The sequence below is a fragment of the Puma concolor genome, chromosome D4 (genome assembly GCF_028749965.1).
Source record: "Puma concolor isolate L17-30 chromosome D4, mPumCon1.1.hap2, whole genome shotgun sequence".
Taxonomy (NCBI): domain Eukaryota; kingdom Metazoa; phylum Chordata; class Mammalia; order Carnivora; family Felidae; genus Puma; species Puma concolor.
In genome coordinates this window covers 19,140,138-19,159,479 of record NC_141679.1, presented here as the reverse complement: position 1 = coordinate 19,159,479, position 19,342 = coordinate 19,140,138, and the positions used below count along the sequence as shown (strand labels likewise).

The 19,342-nt window shown below is 35.1% G+C and overlaps 1 protein-coding gene across 5 annotated transcripts in view; it reads right to left on the bottom strand.

The window, feature by feature from the left end:
- Positions 1-19,342, bottom strand: part of VPS13A (vacuolar protein sorting 13 homolog A) — a 256,968-nt gene that overhangs the window by 30,338 nt on the left and 207,288 nt on the right. For all 5 annotated transcript variants that reach the window (XM_025931580.2, XM_086685038.1, XM_025931583.2 and 2 more), the window contains 13 exons: positions 17,355-17,508; positions 16,603-16,749; positions 16,321-16,402; positions 15,146-15,215; positions 14,237-14,342; positions 8,058-8,171; positions 6,829-6,974; positions 5,559-5,640; positions 4,616-4,729; positions 3,715-3,790; positions 3,466-3,629; positions 2,859-2,904; positions 2,630-2,753 (listed from right to left, as the gene is read on the bottom strand). In XM_025931580.2, the coding sequence (XP_025787365.1) occupies positions 2,630-2,753; positions 2,859-2,904; positions 3,466-3,629; positions 3,715-3,790; positions 4,616-4,729; positions 5,559-5,640; positions 6,829-6,974; positions 8,058-8,171; positions 14,237-14,342; positions 15,146-15,215; positions 16,321-16,402; positions 16,603-16,749; positions 17,355-17,508 (1,425 nt within the window). The remainder of the gene's footprint in view (positions 1-2,629; positions 2,754-2,858; positions 2,905-3,465; positions 3,630-3,714; positions 3,791-4,615; positions 4,730-5,558; positions 5,641-6,828; positions 6,975-8,057; positions 8,172-14,236; positions 14,343-15,145; positions 15,216-16,320; positions 16,403-16,602; positions 16,750-17,354; positions 17,509-19,342) is intronic.

Below are 19,342 nucleotides of genomic sequence, written 5' to 3'. Positions count from 1 at the left end.
TTGCTGGGTCCTCCTTATTTTTCCCAACTTCTCAGTGTTGGTATATCTAAAGTCAAGTCCTTGTATCTATTTTTTTTCCTCTTTTCTATTCTCATTCCCTAGGTGATCTCATACAATCGCACAGCTTGAAACACCCATTACAGGCTCACACATTTCAAATTTTTAACTCCAGCTTGCACCTTTCTCTTGAACTTCAGACTCTTATACTCAGCAGCTACTTGATGTCCCCATCTGGATGTCTAAGAGATAGTTTAGACTTAATGTATTCAAACAAAACTTCTAATTCCCCCCTCCCCTAAGTGTAATGACAATACGGTATTTCCATCATTTCAGAAAAAAACTTTAGAATTATCCACAATGATTCTCTTTAATGGCCGACATCCAATCCTTTATGTAATCCTGTTGTCACTACGTTCAAAATACATGTAGAACATGATTCCTTCGTACGAACTTCTAGCCTATCCAGGCCTCACCACCACCACCTCACATCTGTATTACTGCAAAGGCCTCCTAAGTGTTTCACTGTGTCCCCCTGCAATTTACTGTCGATATATATAGAGATATATATCTATAGCAGCCAGCTCACATCATTTTTCTTGGCCAAAACCATCCAATGATTTCTTATATCAAGAAAAAGCCAAAGTCCTTACAGTGGCTTACCAACCCCATATGATCGGAACCCCTAGGCATTCTCTAATATCATCTTTTCCAACTCTCTCCTTGGATTCACTCTACTCTGAGCACACTGGTCTTGCTACTTCTCAAGCCAAGCATACTGCTGGCATCAGGGCTTCTTACTGGCAGTTCCTACTGCCTGGCACCTTCTCACATGGCTCACTCCCTTACTTCTTCAGTCTTTCCTCAAATTTAATCTTACCAGGGAAACTTCCCTGAATACCTTACTTACATTTAAGATGGCAACTTTCCTCCCTACCACTTGGGATGCTCTTATCTCTTTCACGGTTTTATTTTTTCCTCAAAGAATTTTTCACCATTTAGCATATTGTATATTTATCATATACGTATATAATAAATATTCACTTATTGCTTTCACAGCAGAATTAAGTCATATGAGGACAAGAACTTTGGCAATTATATTCGCTTCTGGTTTCTTGAGTGATTAAAAGTATCTAATTGATACATATCTATAGAAAATATATAGTATATCCTCTTCAAAAATAATATATTAAAATGCTTAATGCCAAATATTCACTTCTCAAATTGTAACTTATTCCTTTGTAAAGTTTATTTATTTGAGAGAGAGAGAGAGAGAGAGAGAGAGAGAGAGACAGAGACAGAGACAGAGAGAGAGAACGAACCCCAAACAGGCTCCTTTCTTTCAGTAGAGAGCCCAGTGGAGGGCTCAGTCTCATGAACCGTGAGATCATCACCTGAGTCAAAATCAAGGGTCAGATGCTTAACCAACTGAGCCACGCAGGTGCCTCTGCAACTTATTATTGTTAGTATTTTGGTTCCAATGTTGTTTCTATACAGTTCAATTAGATTTATTCACACATTTATATTCTTTTATTTGATTCTCATAATCCACTTCTCATTTCTGGTTTTAATATCCTTCTTCTCAAGTATATTTTTAATAGTTCTTAGTCTTATTTTTATTAAAAATGTTTTATTTTGCCCTTAATCCTTAAAGGTAGCGCAGGTCAGTACAGATTACAAAGTTTTAGAAAAATGGAAGGTTATTCTAGCAACTTTGGGCATATACCTGCATAGCTGTTGATTTTGAATTATTTATGTTTCACTGAGTTTGAGCTTCTCTGATGACAACTTAATACAATCTATTTGTGAATCTAAAGTTATAAGGAGAAGAGACCTTTTTTCCCCTATCTTAATAATAAATTATAAAACCAGAAACACCCAATTATGGTAAACAGTAGGAAATACTAACTTAAGAGAAACAGTTAAAAAAACAAGAAAAAGGAGCAGCTCCATATAATGACAGTACCTACCTCAATAAAGCAGGAAGCAAGAAATAGACTAGGGAAATGTCCATATACCTAACTTCCTGTTAGGTCTCATTAGCATGAATTTAATCCATTGTTGTATGGGTTACAAAGCTCTAGAACAGAGATAATAATGCAACTACCAAATTTCAATCTTAAGCTAAATTTAACTTGGAGCAAGAGAGGATGTTTTAAAATTATTTGCACAAATGAAGAAAAATAGAGGAAATGGATGTAATAGTTTCATAACAAAGTAAAACCATAAGGGGAGGGGGAACACAAGCTGAGTTTAAACCAGGAATATAAAATGTCATTCTTTATTTCTTAAAAGGAGAGAGAATATTGTATTTGCTAATTTTAGAACTAGCGTGCGTGTGTGGCATTACATTATTAATAATGCACCTCACTCAAGGCAACTGAAGAGCCTGCCTAACCTGCTCAGCCTTTCCTGCCAAGGCTGCTGGGAATGAATGACCAATGACCAATAAAGGAGAACTCCATAAAGTTGAACTGATGCAAAGGCAACAACTTAAAAAGGAATTAGGAAATCATATGTAACTTGCCATACTGTAAGGTTCATAACTAAGTGCCTTGAGGCAAACAGCAGATTTATTTTATTTCTCATGGTTTTAGAGTTTTACTCATATCTTCCACCAAACAGAACCTACCTTTTTATTCCCTGAAATGTACTGCTAGCCATGTCTATGATGCCTCCAGTTGGCCTTGCCACTGCTCCAACTAAACCTTTCCCAACACCTTTGAAGAAACCAGCTGCTCCTTCTTTTTGAGCTCCTAGAAAGAAAAACAACAAAGGTTTAGGCAAGTGAATCATGAGAGGAAACAGAATCAATTTGTGAAAGACCTGGTAATACACATCACCTAAAAGAATATACTTGCCTTTGATTGGTTTTGTAACAATTCCTGTTATGCCACTTACAAAACCCTAGAGGAAAAGCACAATTAAAAATTTTTAATACTTTCAACATGATGCTTTGAAAAACCAAGTCTGGCTTACAAAAAAAAAAAAAAAAAAAAAAGAGAGAGTTTTGCTCTCTAGATACTGTAAGAACCAACACATATTCTTGTCCACGTATTTTAGTTAAACAGAATGCTTTTGGAGGCTATGGACATATGTTATATAGGACACAACCGCCTGCTTCTCCGATATCTAAATAACACTTGAAGGAGTGCAAGTTAAATGTCTATTTAAAAAAAAAATTTTTTTTCTGATGTTTATTTTTGAGAGAGAAAGACAGACCGTGAGCAGGGGAGGGGAGGAGACAGAGGGAGACACAGAATCTCAAACAGGCTCCAGGCTCCAAGCTGTCAGCACAGAGCCTGACGCGGGGCTCGAACTCATGGACCATGAGATCATGACCTGAGCCGAAGTTGGACATTCAGCCAACTAAGCCGCCCACGCGCCCCAATGTCTATTTTCATATTCACAGAATGTGGCCTTATTTAATGGTCCCTGTTGTGTTTACAACCCTGGGAAATTTCTTACAGAAACTAAGCCTTTTCCTCCACGAGTAATGCCTTCTCTAAGACCCGCTGGTTGCTTATTCATGGCTTCTCTTCTCTTCTGTTGGTAGTCTTCATCCATAGTCATAGCTGCCACCCCTTTCGCCATAGCATTGGTGATTTTAGAGGCAGCACCAGCTAATCCACCTGGCAGAAATTATAATATTTTTAGTAAAAGCAAAGGCATCATTGCTTTAGCATAATCATACCTGGTAGGCATTCTGTTTCTTACCGACAGCTCCACCAACTAGTGCCTTCAGTCCTAGGGCCATGCCCTCCACAAACTCTTCAGGACCCTGGATGGCTCCCTAAAGGGTCAAATAATAACAAAGAAGGTTATATTTTATTTTAAAGGTGAATTTATTAATATAAATTAATATATGCCTAGAGAAAGTGACACCAGCAAAAAACTGAACATTATAACAGAATTCTCAGAGAAACTTCACGACGTTGAAAGTAACAACAAGTTGATCCAAATGCAGGAATAGGACTATTCACCAAAGTGTACAAATGATGTTTTGCTCTGTAATGTAAGTTATGAGAACATAACCACAAACTACTCCTGATAATTTTTGTAAAAGAAATAATAGCACTTTAATTCTTAATATTTCTTATGTTTTAAATTATACTGTACAATATAATAATATAGTAATAGTTTTACTTTTTGATTGCCCTCTCATTTAAAAGTGAAAGTAAGAGAGTTTTAAATGTTTTAACAGAAGATTTTAAGGGACACCAAACAATAATAATTTTTGCCACCGATTAACATTGCTGTGTATAGTGTCCACCTGCATAGTTATTTGTACTGTCCCCACAATTGTGCAAAGACTGCCTGTCTATGGTGATCTTCCTTCTACTATAGAGTGAAGTTTATTGACCTTTAATATTCCAAGAGAACACTTAAAATTCAATGTATCTTAGGAAAGTCTTAAGTTTAAATTTTTAGGGAAAAGGTAAACGTATCCCTCCAAAATTTTCCAATATCTCTTACCATTGTTTGCTGCAAAATCATGTCCTTCTGTTGTGTCTCTCAAAATCTATTTACACACACACCTCAAGTTAACAATTGGATGCATTATTTATTCAAAGTATTAGTAATATGTTGCACAATGCAAGAATAACTATTTCATTACCTGGTAAGGTTCATAAAAAAATGCTTCCACACCTTCAGAAAATTCTCTAATCAAGCCAAAGGGATTTCCCAAAACTTCAAGCCCAAGAATGAGTACGTACATTTGCTTAATGGCCTGAAAATGAAATACAGACTTAATCAGATATTCAGGAAATTTTTTAAACTCAATGTTTTGTTTGTTTGTTTGCTTTTAGGTCAACACCCTCATCACCAATTTTAACACCTAAACTGTATCACCCTATTCATCACTAGTTTTGTTTTTAAAAAGTGATTTGGTGTTAGAGTTTTAGAAATAATATATTTACATAAAGCTTTAGAATATTCAAAATTCTTTCACTTTTACAACTATGTCTGATGGTTACTATTACCACCATCATTTTAGAGACTGGAACAACATGCAGACCAAATGATAACCTGGGTCACGTAACAGGTAAATGGCAAAACTGGAATCTAAACCCACACATCTTGACTCAGGCTTAGTGATCTGTGCATGATAAGACAGCTGTCTCAGATGCTGTAAGTTATATCATAAGATACGGGAGTCTTTCTAAAGGTGGAAAAAAATCCATTAAAGTAATATATATAGCTGACTCAACAATACAATTACATTAAAAATAGCCTGTGTTCACCAGCTAGTTACTAATAAACAGTTTCCCTTGAAACTATTTTTTTAAGTAAGTTTGGTGAATTACTTAGTTAATATTTTATTTAAAAATGTCTTAAGTCCACAATGATCCAGAAGAGACCAGTCAGTGGAAAAACAACAGGAGGGCAAAAAATTGAAATGGTGATAGGGCTCAATTTCTTTCTACAATTCTGAGAAAAAAAGTTAAAAAATTTTGAACATGGCTGCTCACTTAGCCTTGTCACATCTACATGTAAGACACAAAATGTTTCACTATTTTATATTAATCTGTCCCTTTGTAAAATAATCTCAGACAAACCTGTTTTGAATAGTGTCTTATTACTTCAGATTGTAGTTCAGATGCTGTATGGAACTGATAGTTGAGTTGAAAAAATGCAAGCCTGAAAAACACATAAATATGTGTGTGGGTACGTATCAAGGGAGAAGAGGGAGAGAGGTGAAGAGAATGCTTTTAATATTAACGAGTGGTTTCATTTTCTTTAGAATTTCTCTCCAAATCTTTCCTTTCAATACAGTCCTGTGCCAATCAGAAAATTTCCTCTTTCACATGTATCTCTGCTTATTCCTGTCAAAGAACATCTAAGAATCTTATGGAAGCTATGGATCTTAGCCTCAGAAAAGCCACCTATACATACTTTCACGTAATTTAGGGGATTCAGAGACCCTCTGAATTCCATTCATACATATAGACTCTATTACTCAACTCTGTCCTATCACGGCCCATAAAGAAAATGTCTGACACCTGAGACAAGTGGAGGAGGATGCTCAAGAATGGCCAGGGTTCAGTCGCTGCAGGTCCTGCCTGATCAACTGACAGGTGAGGAATCCAGGTCAGTTTACTTTTAACCTAGTCACAGCATATATCAGATCCATGACATGGGAAGCTCTGTGTTAGCAGGTAAGACAGCAGCGGGATTAGAGATTTTACCCTATTCCCAATGTCTTCAAACCTACGTTCTTTATGTCCTATGTTCTTTAATTCATTACCTAACTTTATCTGGATTTAGAATTGCATCTTGCTGGGATCACTGATTCTTACCGTTGTTCTTCATAATCTTTCTAGGTGCTACCTGAAAAGGTCCTTGTCATCTGAAATCTCCACTCAGACTTCCTGTCTCTTTGGTCAGATATTCTGATAGCTTCCATGACTCCCACTAAAATGTAAATTCTTGGCTCCCTTCATTTCCGCTACCATGGCATTCATTTTGTTCTAGCCACATATGCTTTAAAGAGTCTTGATCCTATTAAATCCTGAAACCACATCTTTGAAGCACCAGACCTTTGAGCACACACGGCTTCTTAGGAATCCTCCCCGAGGCCTGAAAGGCCTTATATAATGCACAAACTTGTATGGGCTCTCTCTTTCTTAAGGAAATTATTTAATAATTATTCTGTTTCTTAACAGTTAGGGCCTGGCAGGTAATATGTTAAATTATATTCCATTTAACAGTAAAGACCGTATTTGCCTCTGATCTGCAATGTCCTTTACACACTTTTCACTTATAAAGTTTTTACGTAAATATAAAATGGGCTTTTCGTCAATTTACAGATTTGAATATTACACATACTTAAAAACTACATCTTGTACATCTGTAAGAGTCGCACCAATACTCTTCAGCAGAAGATTTAAGGAATGAACCGCCATCAGTCCTTCCTGTTTTTCTGAATCTTTAGCTTCTTCTCTACCCGAACGCAATGAAACACTTAAGTGCAACTAAAGAGATAAAGAGAGAAATATTTCAAGCACTATTTTCAAAATGACAATTTTAGCTTTTAAAATTCAATCTTATTTTAAATTTACTACACCATAAAGATTTCAAAATTATCTAGATTATATCAAAATTATTATGTAAAAAGTTAAAGGAATTTAAAATTGAACACAATTCTTTTTAAATTTTAAATTCAGCAATACAGACTAATATGGCATTTAGGTTCAATCCGATTCTTTTGGTACACCTAGGAAAATAGTAATTTGTATACATCTTTAAATAATACTAATAATCTAGAAGTTGAGGTTGTTGAAATGACTCAAGTATCACCAAAAGTAAGTGTTTCAACTATTACAATTAAGTTAGCACATTGAAAACAAAACACACTTTCGTATCATATGCACATACACGGTATACATACATAGCTATACAATAATATTCTTCAAGTATTATGTAATTCAGAAACTTTGTGTTAAGAACTTATATTTAGTTCCATTCAACTTCCAGTTTTTAAATCGAGGTTACTTTATGAATTAATTTAAAACTTAAAGACTATAGTTAATAATATTATAGTGCATTATTTGAAAGTTGCTAAGAGTAAATAAATCTTAAAAGTTCTCACACAAGAAAAACAAATTTTTAACATGTATGGTGATGGATGGTCATTTGACTTATTGTGGTGATCATTTCACAGCGTATATAAGTAATGAATCATCACCTTATACACCTGAAACTAATGTATGTTCTATGTCAATTATAATTCAATAAAAAAAATATACAATCATACACACAATTTTGAAAACTGTCATTAAGCATGTTAATAGAAAACTAAGGTAACATAATATTAGGTCAAGATATAAACACGTAAGTTCATGTTTTACGTGGGCCCAGTATTATTTCCACATGGTGAAAAATTGTTATAAGTATAAATAAAAATTTTAAAGGATTATTCCTTACTTTTTACTTTATTTACAGAATTTATATACTATTAGAGAACATAATTTACATGCTCATCTCTCCACACAGATCAAGTCAATTTGCTATTACCGAGATTATCAAGGATAATAAAAAAGAGACTTTTCTCCTACCTTGATGGGAGATATATGAAAGTATTCATAGAGACTGACTTGTGATGAATCTACTAATGAAGCTGTTTTATATTCTTCTTGGAAAGCTTCTATATCTTTATGAAAAAGTTCAACCTATAAGAAACAAAAAGTATTAAAAACTTAAGGGATTCATCTGTACGAGTTCATACACTGCAGAACACTTCCTTATAACATCCAGATTCAACGTTCCTTGTGATTGGAAAGTTACTACATCAAAAGGGAACCTAACACTTCTATTGTTAGTAAAGCTCTGTCCCTTCCTCACAAACTGATAAGCATATCTTCTATGTTTCCATCTAATCCATTAAAAACATTAAGCTTTTACTCTTGGGACTACAAAGTTTATCCCAAAAAGCTACTATAATCCAACTCACCAATACTTTTTTTATGTGATTTATTTTTGGGGGATGGGGGTGGGGGTGGGGCACCAGCCCGTGTACGAGTAGAGGAGGGGCAGAGAGAGAGAAGAGAGAAAGAATTCCAAGCAGGCTTCACACTCAGTGCAGAGCCTGACACAGGGCTCAATCTTACAACCTTGAGATCATGACCTGAGCTGAAATCAAGAGTCAGACACTTAATGGATTGAGCCACCCAGGCGTCCCTCCATCAACACTTTCTTAGGAATATAGATTTCTTAAATATAATCACATTCCACTTGTAGCTTTTTGGTAAATATTGACATCTACAGAGGCCAGTAATATAAATCAAAAAGGGGAAGGTCCTGCAAATGACGTTGCATAAAGTGATAATGGCTTTCATTTTTGATAATCGTTAATTCTCTTCCAAACACTCACAAATCTAAGTTACTTCTATGTGTTGAGAAATAGCCCAACATTCATATTTAACCCATCATCAAAAATATCAAAATGACAGCCTTATTAAAAGTTGAGTATCTGGAAACTACTTCTGGGATGACAGTGTGAGGGGATCTTTAGATCAGCTTCCCCAGTGAAACTGGTGAAATTTTAAAAAAGCAAAAAAACCCCCCCAAAAAACCCCACTTATTTAAGGCCTCTACGAATGAACCTAAGGGTATAAGCAAATTAAACATCTCTTCAAGAAAATCTACAAACATTTGGTAAGAAAAGTGAATCTGTGGTATCTGAACAAGGAATACTCTCTTAGTGCCCCCTCCTAGTTCAATAAGCCATAACACCACTGGAGACTGCTATACTCAAAAACACAAAGCTCCCTTTCTGCCTTGTCTCCCTCAATGGTAGACTTTCCTCCTGGGAGGCATAAAGGTGTCAGCATTTCTCATCCTGCCCCCAGCTACCAGCGCTAATGTTACATTACAGAGATGGGAGAGCTTACATTCCCTGCCTGGCCTCTACTCATGGAACAAAGACTCTAATTGTGTGTAATGTCACTGAGAATACTGGGTTCTGATCACTCTTGTTCCTCCCCCAGCTCTGAAGCTCTGGTTCAGATTTTACCTGGGGTGTAGGGAGGTGGACAGCAAAGAAACTTTGAAATAGTTCCTAATCTTTTCCTGAAAAAATTGCCTTCAACTACAAGAGAGTGTGAAGCAGTTCAAGCGTAGGCTTTGGGAAACAGTGAATGTCATGGTGAAAGTCAATTAGACAGAAAACCACTGATTCAATGAAGATACAGCCTAAACTGTAGTCCTGTTAGTTTTCATGAGAGAAATGGGCAGAGACAGTTTAGAGGGAGTCTTCCCAGCCTCAGAACAAATATGATCTCCAGATCAATTCCTTCAAAAAACCCCTCAAGTTTGATTGGATTAGTCTGCAGAGCAATTTGTGGCCTAAGGTACTGTTGAAAAAAATAAAGCAATCAGCTGGCAATTGTGGAGTATATATAACAGCAGGGTGTGGTTGTGGAAAGAGAAGAAGGCCCAGCCCCAAAACCAGTTATTCCAGGATGACAGTGGGTGTTGCAAATCTTCACCTTTCTGAGCAACACCAAAAGCTGAACACCGCAGGGAAAGTCAGGGGTGTGGGTGGGATAGACTTCAATATAAAAATCTAGTCACTAGATGAATAAATAAGCTAGAAACAATAATAAACTATGGAGGAGAGGGCCCAGTAGCCAGTTTTTATAGTATATTACTTAAAATGTCCAGTTTCTAACAAAAAATTATGAGATATGCAAAGACATAGCAATGTATTAACCATACACTGGGAAAAAAGCAGGCAAAAGAAACGGATTGGATTAAAATACTTCAAAGTAACCACTGTAAACATGTTCAAAGAATTAAAGAAAACCATATTTAGGAAAGTAAATTATGATGACAATGTCTTATCAAATAGATTATATCAATACAGAAGGAGAAAGATTAAATTAAAAAGTCCTATGAGAAATTCTGGAATTGAAAACTGTAACAAATGGAAAATTCACTAGAACGAGGTAACAGCGGATTTGAGTTGATAGAAGGAATATAAACACTATCATATGCTAAATTAGATGCACTGCTTCATTAGTGAACTTGAAGATAAAGTGTTACAGATTATGCAATCTTAAGAACAGAGAAAAAAGAGGAAAAATGAACAGTCTCGGAGAAATGTGGGGCACTGTTAAGCATACTAACATATACAGTATAGGAGTATAAGGAGGAGGAGAGAGAAAAAAAGAAAAAAATATTTGAAGAAATAATAGCTGAATACTTTCTAAAATCACTGAAAAACACTACTAAACTATGTATCCAGGAAGCTAAATGAACTCCAAGTGCATAAACAGAAAGAAAGTCACAACAGATACATAATAGTAAAATTATTGAAAGTCAAAGACAAGGAGATAATCTTAAAAACAACAACAGAAAAGCAACCCATTATATAAGAAGGATCCTGATAAGATGAATGGTTGACATCCTGGCAGAAAGGAGGCAAGAAGGGAGTGGGCTAACAGATTAAAAGCACTAAATGAAAAAAAAAAAAAAGCCAACCAATAATCCTATACAAAGTATAGCTACCTTTCATAACAAAGGGACATAAAGACATTCTCAGATAAACAAAAACTGAGTTTACTGCTAGCAAGTGTGTCTTACAAGAAATACTAATGAGATTCCTCAGGCTGAAGGCAAGTGACCCCAAGTAGTAATCAGAACTCAAATGAAAAAATAAACAAACAAACAAACAAACAACAGCCAGCACTGGTGTGAAGACGATTATGCAAGTATAAAAGATGGTAAAAATATATAATCTTTTCCTCTTCTTTTAATTCAAAAAGCAAATGACTAAATTACATATGTATAAAAAAATCTGTTGGGCCGATGACAGACCAATATCCCATGAATGTAAACACAAAAATCCTCAACAAAATACTACCAAACCAAACAAATATTTAAAAAAATTATGTATGTGGCCAAGTGGGATTCATCCCAGGTATAGAAGGTTGTTTTAACATCCAGTGTAATATAATCAATACAACGAAAACCATACGATCATCCCAACAGATGCAGAAAAAACATGACAAAATGTGACATACTTTCATGATAAACACTTAAACTGGCAATATTAGCGAACTCAACCAGATGAAGGGTTATCTGCAAAAAATCTGCTGATACCATAATTAATGGTGAAAGACTGAAAGCTTTCCCTTTAAGATCAGAAACAAAGCAAGGATGTCTGCTCTTGACACATCTATTCAATGCTGTACCTTGTACTAGAGGTTCTAGCAGGGCAATTAAGAAGAAACAAAAGTCATCCAGATTGGATCAGAAAGGAAGAAGTAAAACTATTCTCAAATGGCATGATCTTATATAAGGAAAACCCACAAAACAACTAGCAGAGCTAATAAATGAGTTCAGAAAGATTGCAGAATACAAGATCAGTATAAAAACATTAAGTGTATTTCCATACACTTGCAATAAACAAACCAAAATGAAATTAAGAAAACAATTTTGTTCATGCTAGAAGAAAAGAAATATTCAATAATGAATATAACAAAAGCCAAATTTACACTCTGAAAATCATACAACGGTGTTGAAAGAAAGTAAATCTACATTAAATAGAAGACATTCAGTGTTTAAAGACTGTAAGACTCGGGGGTGCCTGGGTGGCTCAGTCAGTTAAGCGACCGACTTTGGCTCAGGTCATGATCTCACAACTTGTGAGTTCGAGCCCCGCATCAGGTTCTGTGCTAACAGCTCGGAGCCTGGAGCCTGCTTCAGATTCTGTGTCTCCCTCTCTCTCTGCCCCTCCCATGCTCATGCTCTGTCTAATAATAAATAAACATTAAAAAAAATTAAAAAAAAAAAAAAAGACTGCAAGACTTAATAATGTTAAGATGTCAAAACCCTAAGGCACTTAGTATATAGATTCAATGTAATCCCTGTCAAGCCCCCAGATGACTTCTCCAAAGAAATTGTCCAGCTCACTCTCAAATTCATACGGAATTGCAAAAGGACCCTAAATAGTCAAAACAATCTTGAAAAAGAAGAAAGTAGGAGGATTCATACTTTTCAATTTCAAAACTTACTACAAAACAGTAATAATCAGGACAGTGCAGTATTGGCACAAAGATGGACTTAGAGAGCAATGGAATAAAACCATATATTTATGATCAAATGATTTTTGACAAGGGTACCAAGACCATTAATGAGGAAGGAATAGTCTTTCAACAAATGGTATTGGAACAATTGAAGAGCCAAATGCAAAAGACTGGTGATCCTGGACTCTTATACCACGTACAAAAATTAACTCAAAATATATGAAAGACCTGATTGTAAATAATGCTTAGAACATAGGGCTAAATCTTTATTACCTTAATAATCTTGAATTTCACAAAGGACTCTTAAAGATGACACCAAAAACATGAGCAACAAGAGAATTCAGACTTCATTAATATTAAACTTTTGTACTTGAAAAGACATTAGGAAAGTAAAACACAACATACAGAATGAGTCAAAGTATTTGCAAATCATAGATCTGATATGGAACTTGTATTCAGAATATATAAAGAACTTTTACAATTTGATAATAAGGAGCCAACCTATTTAATAACAGGCAAAAAATCTGAAAGACATTTCTCCAAAGAAGATATGTAAATGATCAATCAACACATCAAAAGATGTTCAGTCATTACTCATCCGGTATATGCAAATCAAAATTACAAAGATATACTTCACATCTACTACGATGGCTAGAATTCAAAGGACAGATAATAACAAGTGTTGATGATGACACTGAAATTAGAATCATACATTTTATATGATTTTAACTTGTACACAAATATTCACAGCAGTATTATTCATAATAGCCTAAATGTGGAAACAGCACAAATGTCCCTACCTGATGAATGGATTAACAAAATGTGGCATATCCACAGAGCACTGGCTATATACAATATGGAATGCATCTATAACAACAGAGTATCCGTTGGCCAGAAGTACTGATAGATGCTACAACCTGAATGAACCTTGTCAACATCATGCTAAGTGAAAGAAGCCCCTCCCTTCCACATAACTACGCAGTGGATGGTTCTATTAATATGAAATATCTAGAGTAAGAAAACCAACAGACTGAAAGTATATTATTAGTGGTTGTATGGGACTGGCATGGTTTCTTTTTGGGATGATGAAAATGTTCTGGAATGAGATAGTAACGCTGGCTGTACAATTCTGTAAATATATGAAAAGTCACTGAACTGTACACTTTGATTAAAATATATGGTATGTGAACTATATCTCAATAAATTGCTATTAAAAGAAAAAAGTATATATTCTTTTACCCATATAATTTGTCTTATCTTCAGAATTCTTATGAAGACAGCTGAAAAAGAGATCATATATGATCTACTCTATCACTGTGATTTTATAGTCTTTCTATCAGTCACAAGTAACATACTACCTTTTATTTTTACCTTTTCCTTCGGAGAATATCCTGGTCACACCCAAATTTCTCAGTTACTAATTAAAACAAAAGTAACCCAGGAAAATAAAATAGGAAAAAACAGTGATGTGAACATGACTACTAGCTAGTCACTACTACTGGCTTAAAACATTTCCTCCTGTTTGCTAACACACCTTAAACAGGCTATTTTAACTTGTCTTACACATCATCTACAATCTGAAAATGTGACTTCTACCACTTTACCCACCAGTGGATTAAAACCATATTAATACGTCAAGAATTTATAATTGTTTAGTCTTCCTCTTCCCGAACCCTTCCCATCAATGCTATCATTTTAAGACTTACCTCTGTTTTTTCAGTCACTTCTGCTTCTGTCATAAGTTCTGCTAAAGCATAGACAAACCCAAGATCTAACCTGAGATCCATTTCTTGAATCAACACCTTGAAGTACCTATTATTACAAAGCAGAAAACATAAAATCATTGATTAAATGCATTAAGAAAATTAGCTAGAAAAAAGCATTAGATAACTATTAGAATGTTGAAACTGAGGATTTTCTAGATGAATAAAAAAAATCATGGCAACACATAACAGCAACAAACTCAAAATGTAAAAATGCCTATAGAGAAAAAACTGGCAAGTAAATTGTGCTATACAGTCATACAGAATATTACAGTGATAATAAACTCTACCTACACAGAAAATAAAATTTAGTAATAGTTGAATGAAAAAATCCAGTCCCCAAAAGTCTATGTTCAGTTTGAAAAAAATTTTTTTAATTAGGAAAAAAAGGGAACACAAAGAAGAATATCTAAATACATATATTTAATAGAATTATATTTTAAAAAGAGATGAAGATAGTTCTTGGTTGATAGGGTGGAGAACACAAGAAATAGGAGAGTAAATACAGATGGATGTTTCTGTCAATGTTCTACTTCTTAGACTGGATAGTGACTTAATTTTAAGATACTATTTTCTTTCTTTTTTCTAAAATGATATGCAGTAATTAAAGAAAACCTATCAGAAAACAAATGATAAAGTAGCAATACTCACAGTTAATACCTAAGTATATTTCATTCACAGCCTCTGACTCTCCAAAATCATAAAATAGATTTTTCCTAATGACCTGTATAATTTAGTATTTTGCATTTAAACATTTGACTCATCTGAATTTTTTTTAAAAGAGTACAATTAGCTCACATATTTAAATCAAAACATTAAATAAACACACAAGAAATATATTAAGACACTTACTTAATACGTGAAATCTGGGAATGGCCTGCAGATCTCATAACAATACTGACATCTGTGAAGGGTTTTGGAGCTGCAGAAGTAATAAATAGGATTAATCCCACGATGCTTTAAGCGGAAGATAAGCACGTTCTTGCAATTTAATACACATTACAATGGAGACCTAAATTATTTACTAAATTATGAGTATCAATTAAAATTGCTATTTGCGGGGCGCCTGGGTGGCGCAGTCGGTTAAGCGTCCGGCTTCAGCCAGGTCACGATCTCGTGGTCCATGAGTTCGAGCCCCGCGTCGGGCTCTGGGCTGATGGCTCGGAGCCTGGAACCTGTTTCCGATTCTGTGTCTCCCTCTCTCTCTGCCCCTCCCCCGTTCATGCTCTGTCTCTCTCTGTCCCAAAAATAAATAAAAACGTTGAAAAAAAAAAATAAATTTAAAATTGCTATTTGCAAGATCCATTACAGTCTTAATTTCAGACTCTAGGATTTTTTTTTAAGTTATCTGTATTCACTTTAAGGATAACTAATCCTTTAAATTAGTGAGTGATTTTAAAGTAGAAGTATGCATTAGAATCACAAGGCAAACACTGTGAAAACACAGATTTCAGGGTCTCGTCCTGGACTTCTGGGTGGAGGGGCTTGGGCATGTACAATGGTCAAAAGCTTCCAAGAAGATTATGAATACCACCTTAGAGAGTTCAAAGCCAGTGGTGTGGAGGTAGGGGTTGGAAGGCAAGGGCAGGGGTAGCAAAGACAAAGTGAGGATACGAGGGATAGAAAAGATAGAAGTGAAGGGGAAGAGAATGGAACAAAGGACTTGTCATCACACTGACTTGGAGAATACAGGACAGTTTTCATGGCTGGAAACCACTCTGAATTTAAATTCCTTCAAAATTTATTCAGAGATCCTATTGGTTTTTAGATCAGAGGTTTACAAACCAGCAATCCATTTTTTAAGTAATATTTCTAAATATTTAAATGTTTCTAATTAATCTTTTCTTCAGAATTCAATATTGTGTTGACCTTAATTGAGTACCTGTTGTTCCTTTTCCATGCTATTTAATTTTCTAATGATCCCATAGAAACTAAACTTGAGAATGGTTTCATTTCTTATTTTTATAGTAAAATAAACCATACAGCTAATACAAACATTTTCATGGCAATTTAAAATACAAACAAACCTGAATCCATGGTGACCGACTTGGGAGGTTTAATCGGATAAAACACAAAAGGAAATATAGCACCATGTATCTGGTTTTGGATCTATGAAAATAAAAAAAAACCAGGTTGGTATATTAACATGTTAATTACAGAACTTGACTAGAATAACAGGATTTAATAAGTAGAAGGAATCAGCAGTCTAGTTCAACACTGAAATCAAAGTACTAGAGCGACCATGGGAACACATTTGGTTTATTGCTATGTTCCTTATGAACACAATTTGAGTATCTTTTCAGACTCACCTGTATTCTGTAAATTTGAATTCTAAATGATGACTGATGTGCAGATGTGCTATATTCTACTTTTAATGCTGGAAGATAATTTCTTCGTATGGCTATTACATGTGGTTGCAGAATTTTCATGTTAGTGCCACTAGGTGTGAAGCGAACCTGAAAAACATGCCCCCCCCCACAAAATACAATTTCTCTGAATTCATAAACTGATTAAAATCCGAAATTTGTACCAAAAACTTTAAGATAATATTAACTGAAGTAATAGGCTACATAGTTGATTAGATTAGACATTTGCAATTTGATTAGGTTTAGGTTGGATCTTTAAATGCAATTCACAAAAAATATTCACTTTTTATTGTATCACTTTTTATATAAATTTACTAAAAAATGATAAAAGAAAAAAAATTTAACAAGTAACTAAAATAACATATTGGCTTCTTAAAAGTATGAGTTGCTAATATAGATAACTTTCCCTTTAAAGCATTTTATATAAAGTATGTATGGTATAATTAATTGTTTTGTAAGGAAACCAGACTTTCCTTAAAAATTCACTAGTGAGGGGTGCCAGGGTGGTTCAGTCGGTTAGGAGTCTAACTCTTGGTTTTGGCTCAGGTCATGATCTCACAGTCAGTTTGTGAGTTCTCTCCCTGCCCCTCCCGCACTCTCTCTCAAAATAAATCAACTTAAAAAAAATCAAAAGTGATTCATCTATTTACAACAGGTACAAATTAAAACCGCACATCATTACTTAAAAATATTACCGGAATGTTAGTGTCCAACTCAATAACCTTATCTTCTGAAGGTGAAGATTCAGTATATTCCTTAAATTCTTTTTCTAACTTCTCAGTGTGCTTTATACTCATTGGCTTCCATCTTGCCTTCTTCTTGGGCTTTGTCTCCCAAACCACATCAGAACTTATATGAAAGCAAAAATCATGGTACTCATTTATAAACATTTCCATTGTAGCTGGTTTATTACATGAGATCCAAAACTTTCAGTAAAATTTTACAATATCCTCAGTTATATGCAAACACACTACAAGTTTAAAAATACAAATTCATTCTATTACTACTTAGACTTTTACTAAGACACTATTCTAGGTGGTAGGGATATTATCAGTAAACATCTTTGCATACTGGAGCTTTATCATAACTGAGTGACAGACAATAGTAAATATAATAAGTTAGAATATTTTAACTAGTAAGAGGTGAAATGCTTTTGAAAAAAGAGTAAGTAGACAGGGTGAGATGGATGTGGAGTACTGGGATATGCCAGTAGTAAAACAGCATGGTCACTGGGGGGTGTCACTGAGAAGATGAGACTTCAGCAACCTTACAGGAGGTAAGGGAATTATCCAGCAGACAACAGAGTAGAGCATTTCAGGGAGAGGGACCATTAAGAGTGGAAGATGAAATAAGACAGATGGTGGGAAGCCACATAATATAAAGCCTTACAGATTATAGACTTTGAATGTAAAGCCTTGTAAGACACTGTAAAAACTTTGAGTTTTATTCTGAAATTAGGAAAGAATTGAAAGATTATGAGATCAGCCACATCATCTGACTTAAACTTTGTAAAGAATACAATGTGTGTTGGGACAGAGGGGGAAAGGATAGGAGTAAAGGTTAGAAGCTGGAAACTTGTTAGGAGTTTAATGGAATAAACCAGGAGAAAAATGGTGATGGCTCTACCTAGGGTGGAACAGTGAGGCAGTAAAAACTTGACCAGTCTGACTGACTCTGTGTCTATTTTGAAGGTAGAGTCAGCACAGAACTTGTAATTATTGTATTATTACATAGGTATGGGGTGTGAGATACAGAGAAGAATCGAAGATGATCCCGCAGCTTTTGACCTGAGCAACTAGAGGGAGGTCGTCATTGATTCCAATGGGGAAGGAGGTTTTCGTAAAAGGACATCAGGAGTTAGGTTTTACACATATGAAGTTTAAAGAAGTCTCTTAGATGTAAGAGTAGCTATTTTGTGTAGGCAGTGGATATACAAGCGTGGAGTTCAGGACAAATGTCTGGTTAAAGATATACATATTGCTCAAATTTTTGGCATATATGTGGTATTTGAAACAGAGAAAAGGACTCATGTCTGAGAGCTTCAGGGCACCCAATATTAAGCAGTTGAGAAAACAAGGAATCAACACATGAGATGGAGAATTCTGGCAAAGAAAGAAAAACAAGGATGGGGAGGTATCCTGGAAGTCAAGTCAAAGAAAACTATCAAGAAGGGATCTGTGTGGCAGTTCTTTCTGTGCTTTAATAAAACCACATTTGGGGCGCCTGGGTGCTCAGTCCGTTAAGCGACTGAGTCTTGATTCCGGCTCATGTCATGATCTCACAATTCATGAGATGGAGCCCCATGTCAGACTCCAGGCTGACAGCGCAGAGACTGCTTGGGATTCTCTCTCTCTGCCCCTCCCCCATTTGCATTCCCTCCCTCTCTCTCAAAATAAATAAATGAAAAAAAAGTTTTTAAACCACATTAATGAGAGAGAGAGAAAAGGGATCTCTGTGTCACAAACTTAAGCAACATGAGGACTGGGAATTACACTGGACCTGGCAATACATAGGTCTCTGGTGATCTTGACAAGATCAGTTTCATGGTGTGTTGAAAGTAAAATCCTGTTGGCAGTGGTTAAAAAAATGGGTAAAAAAACGAATTAGGAAATAATGAGTATATTACACTTCTTTTTTTTTTTTTTTTACCAGATGACACTTTTGACAAGTTTGGCTATATATG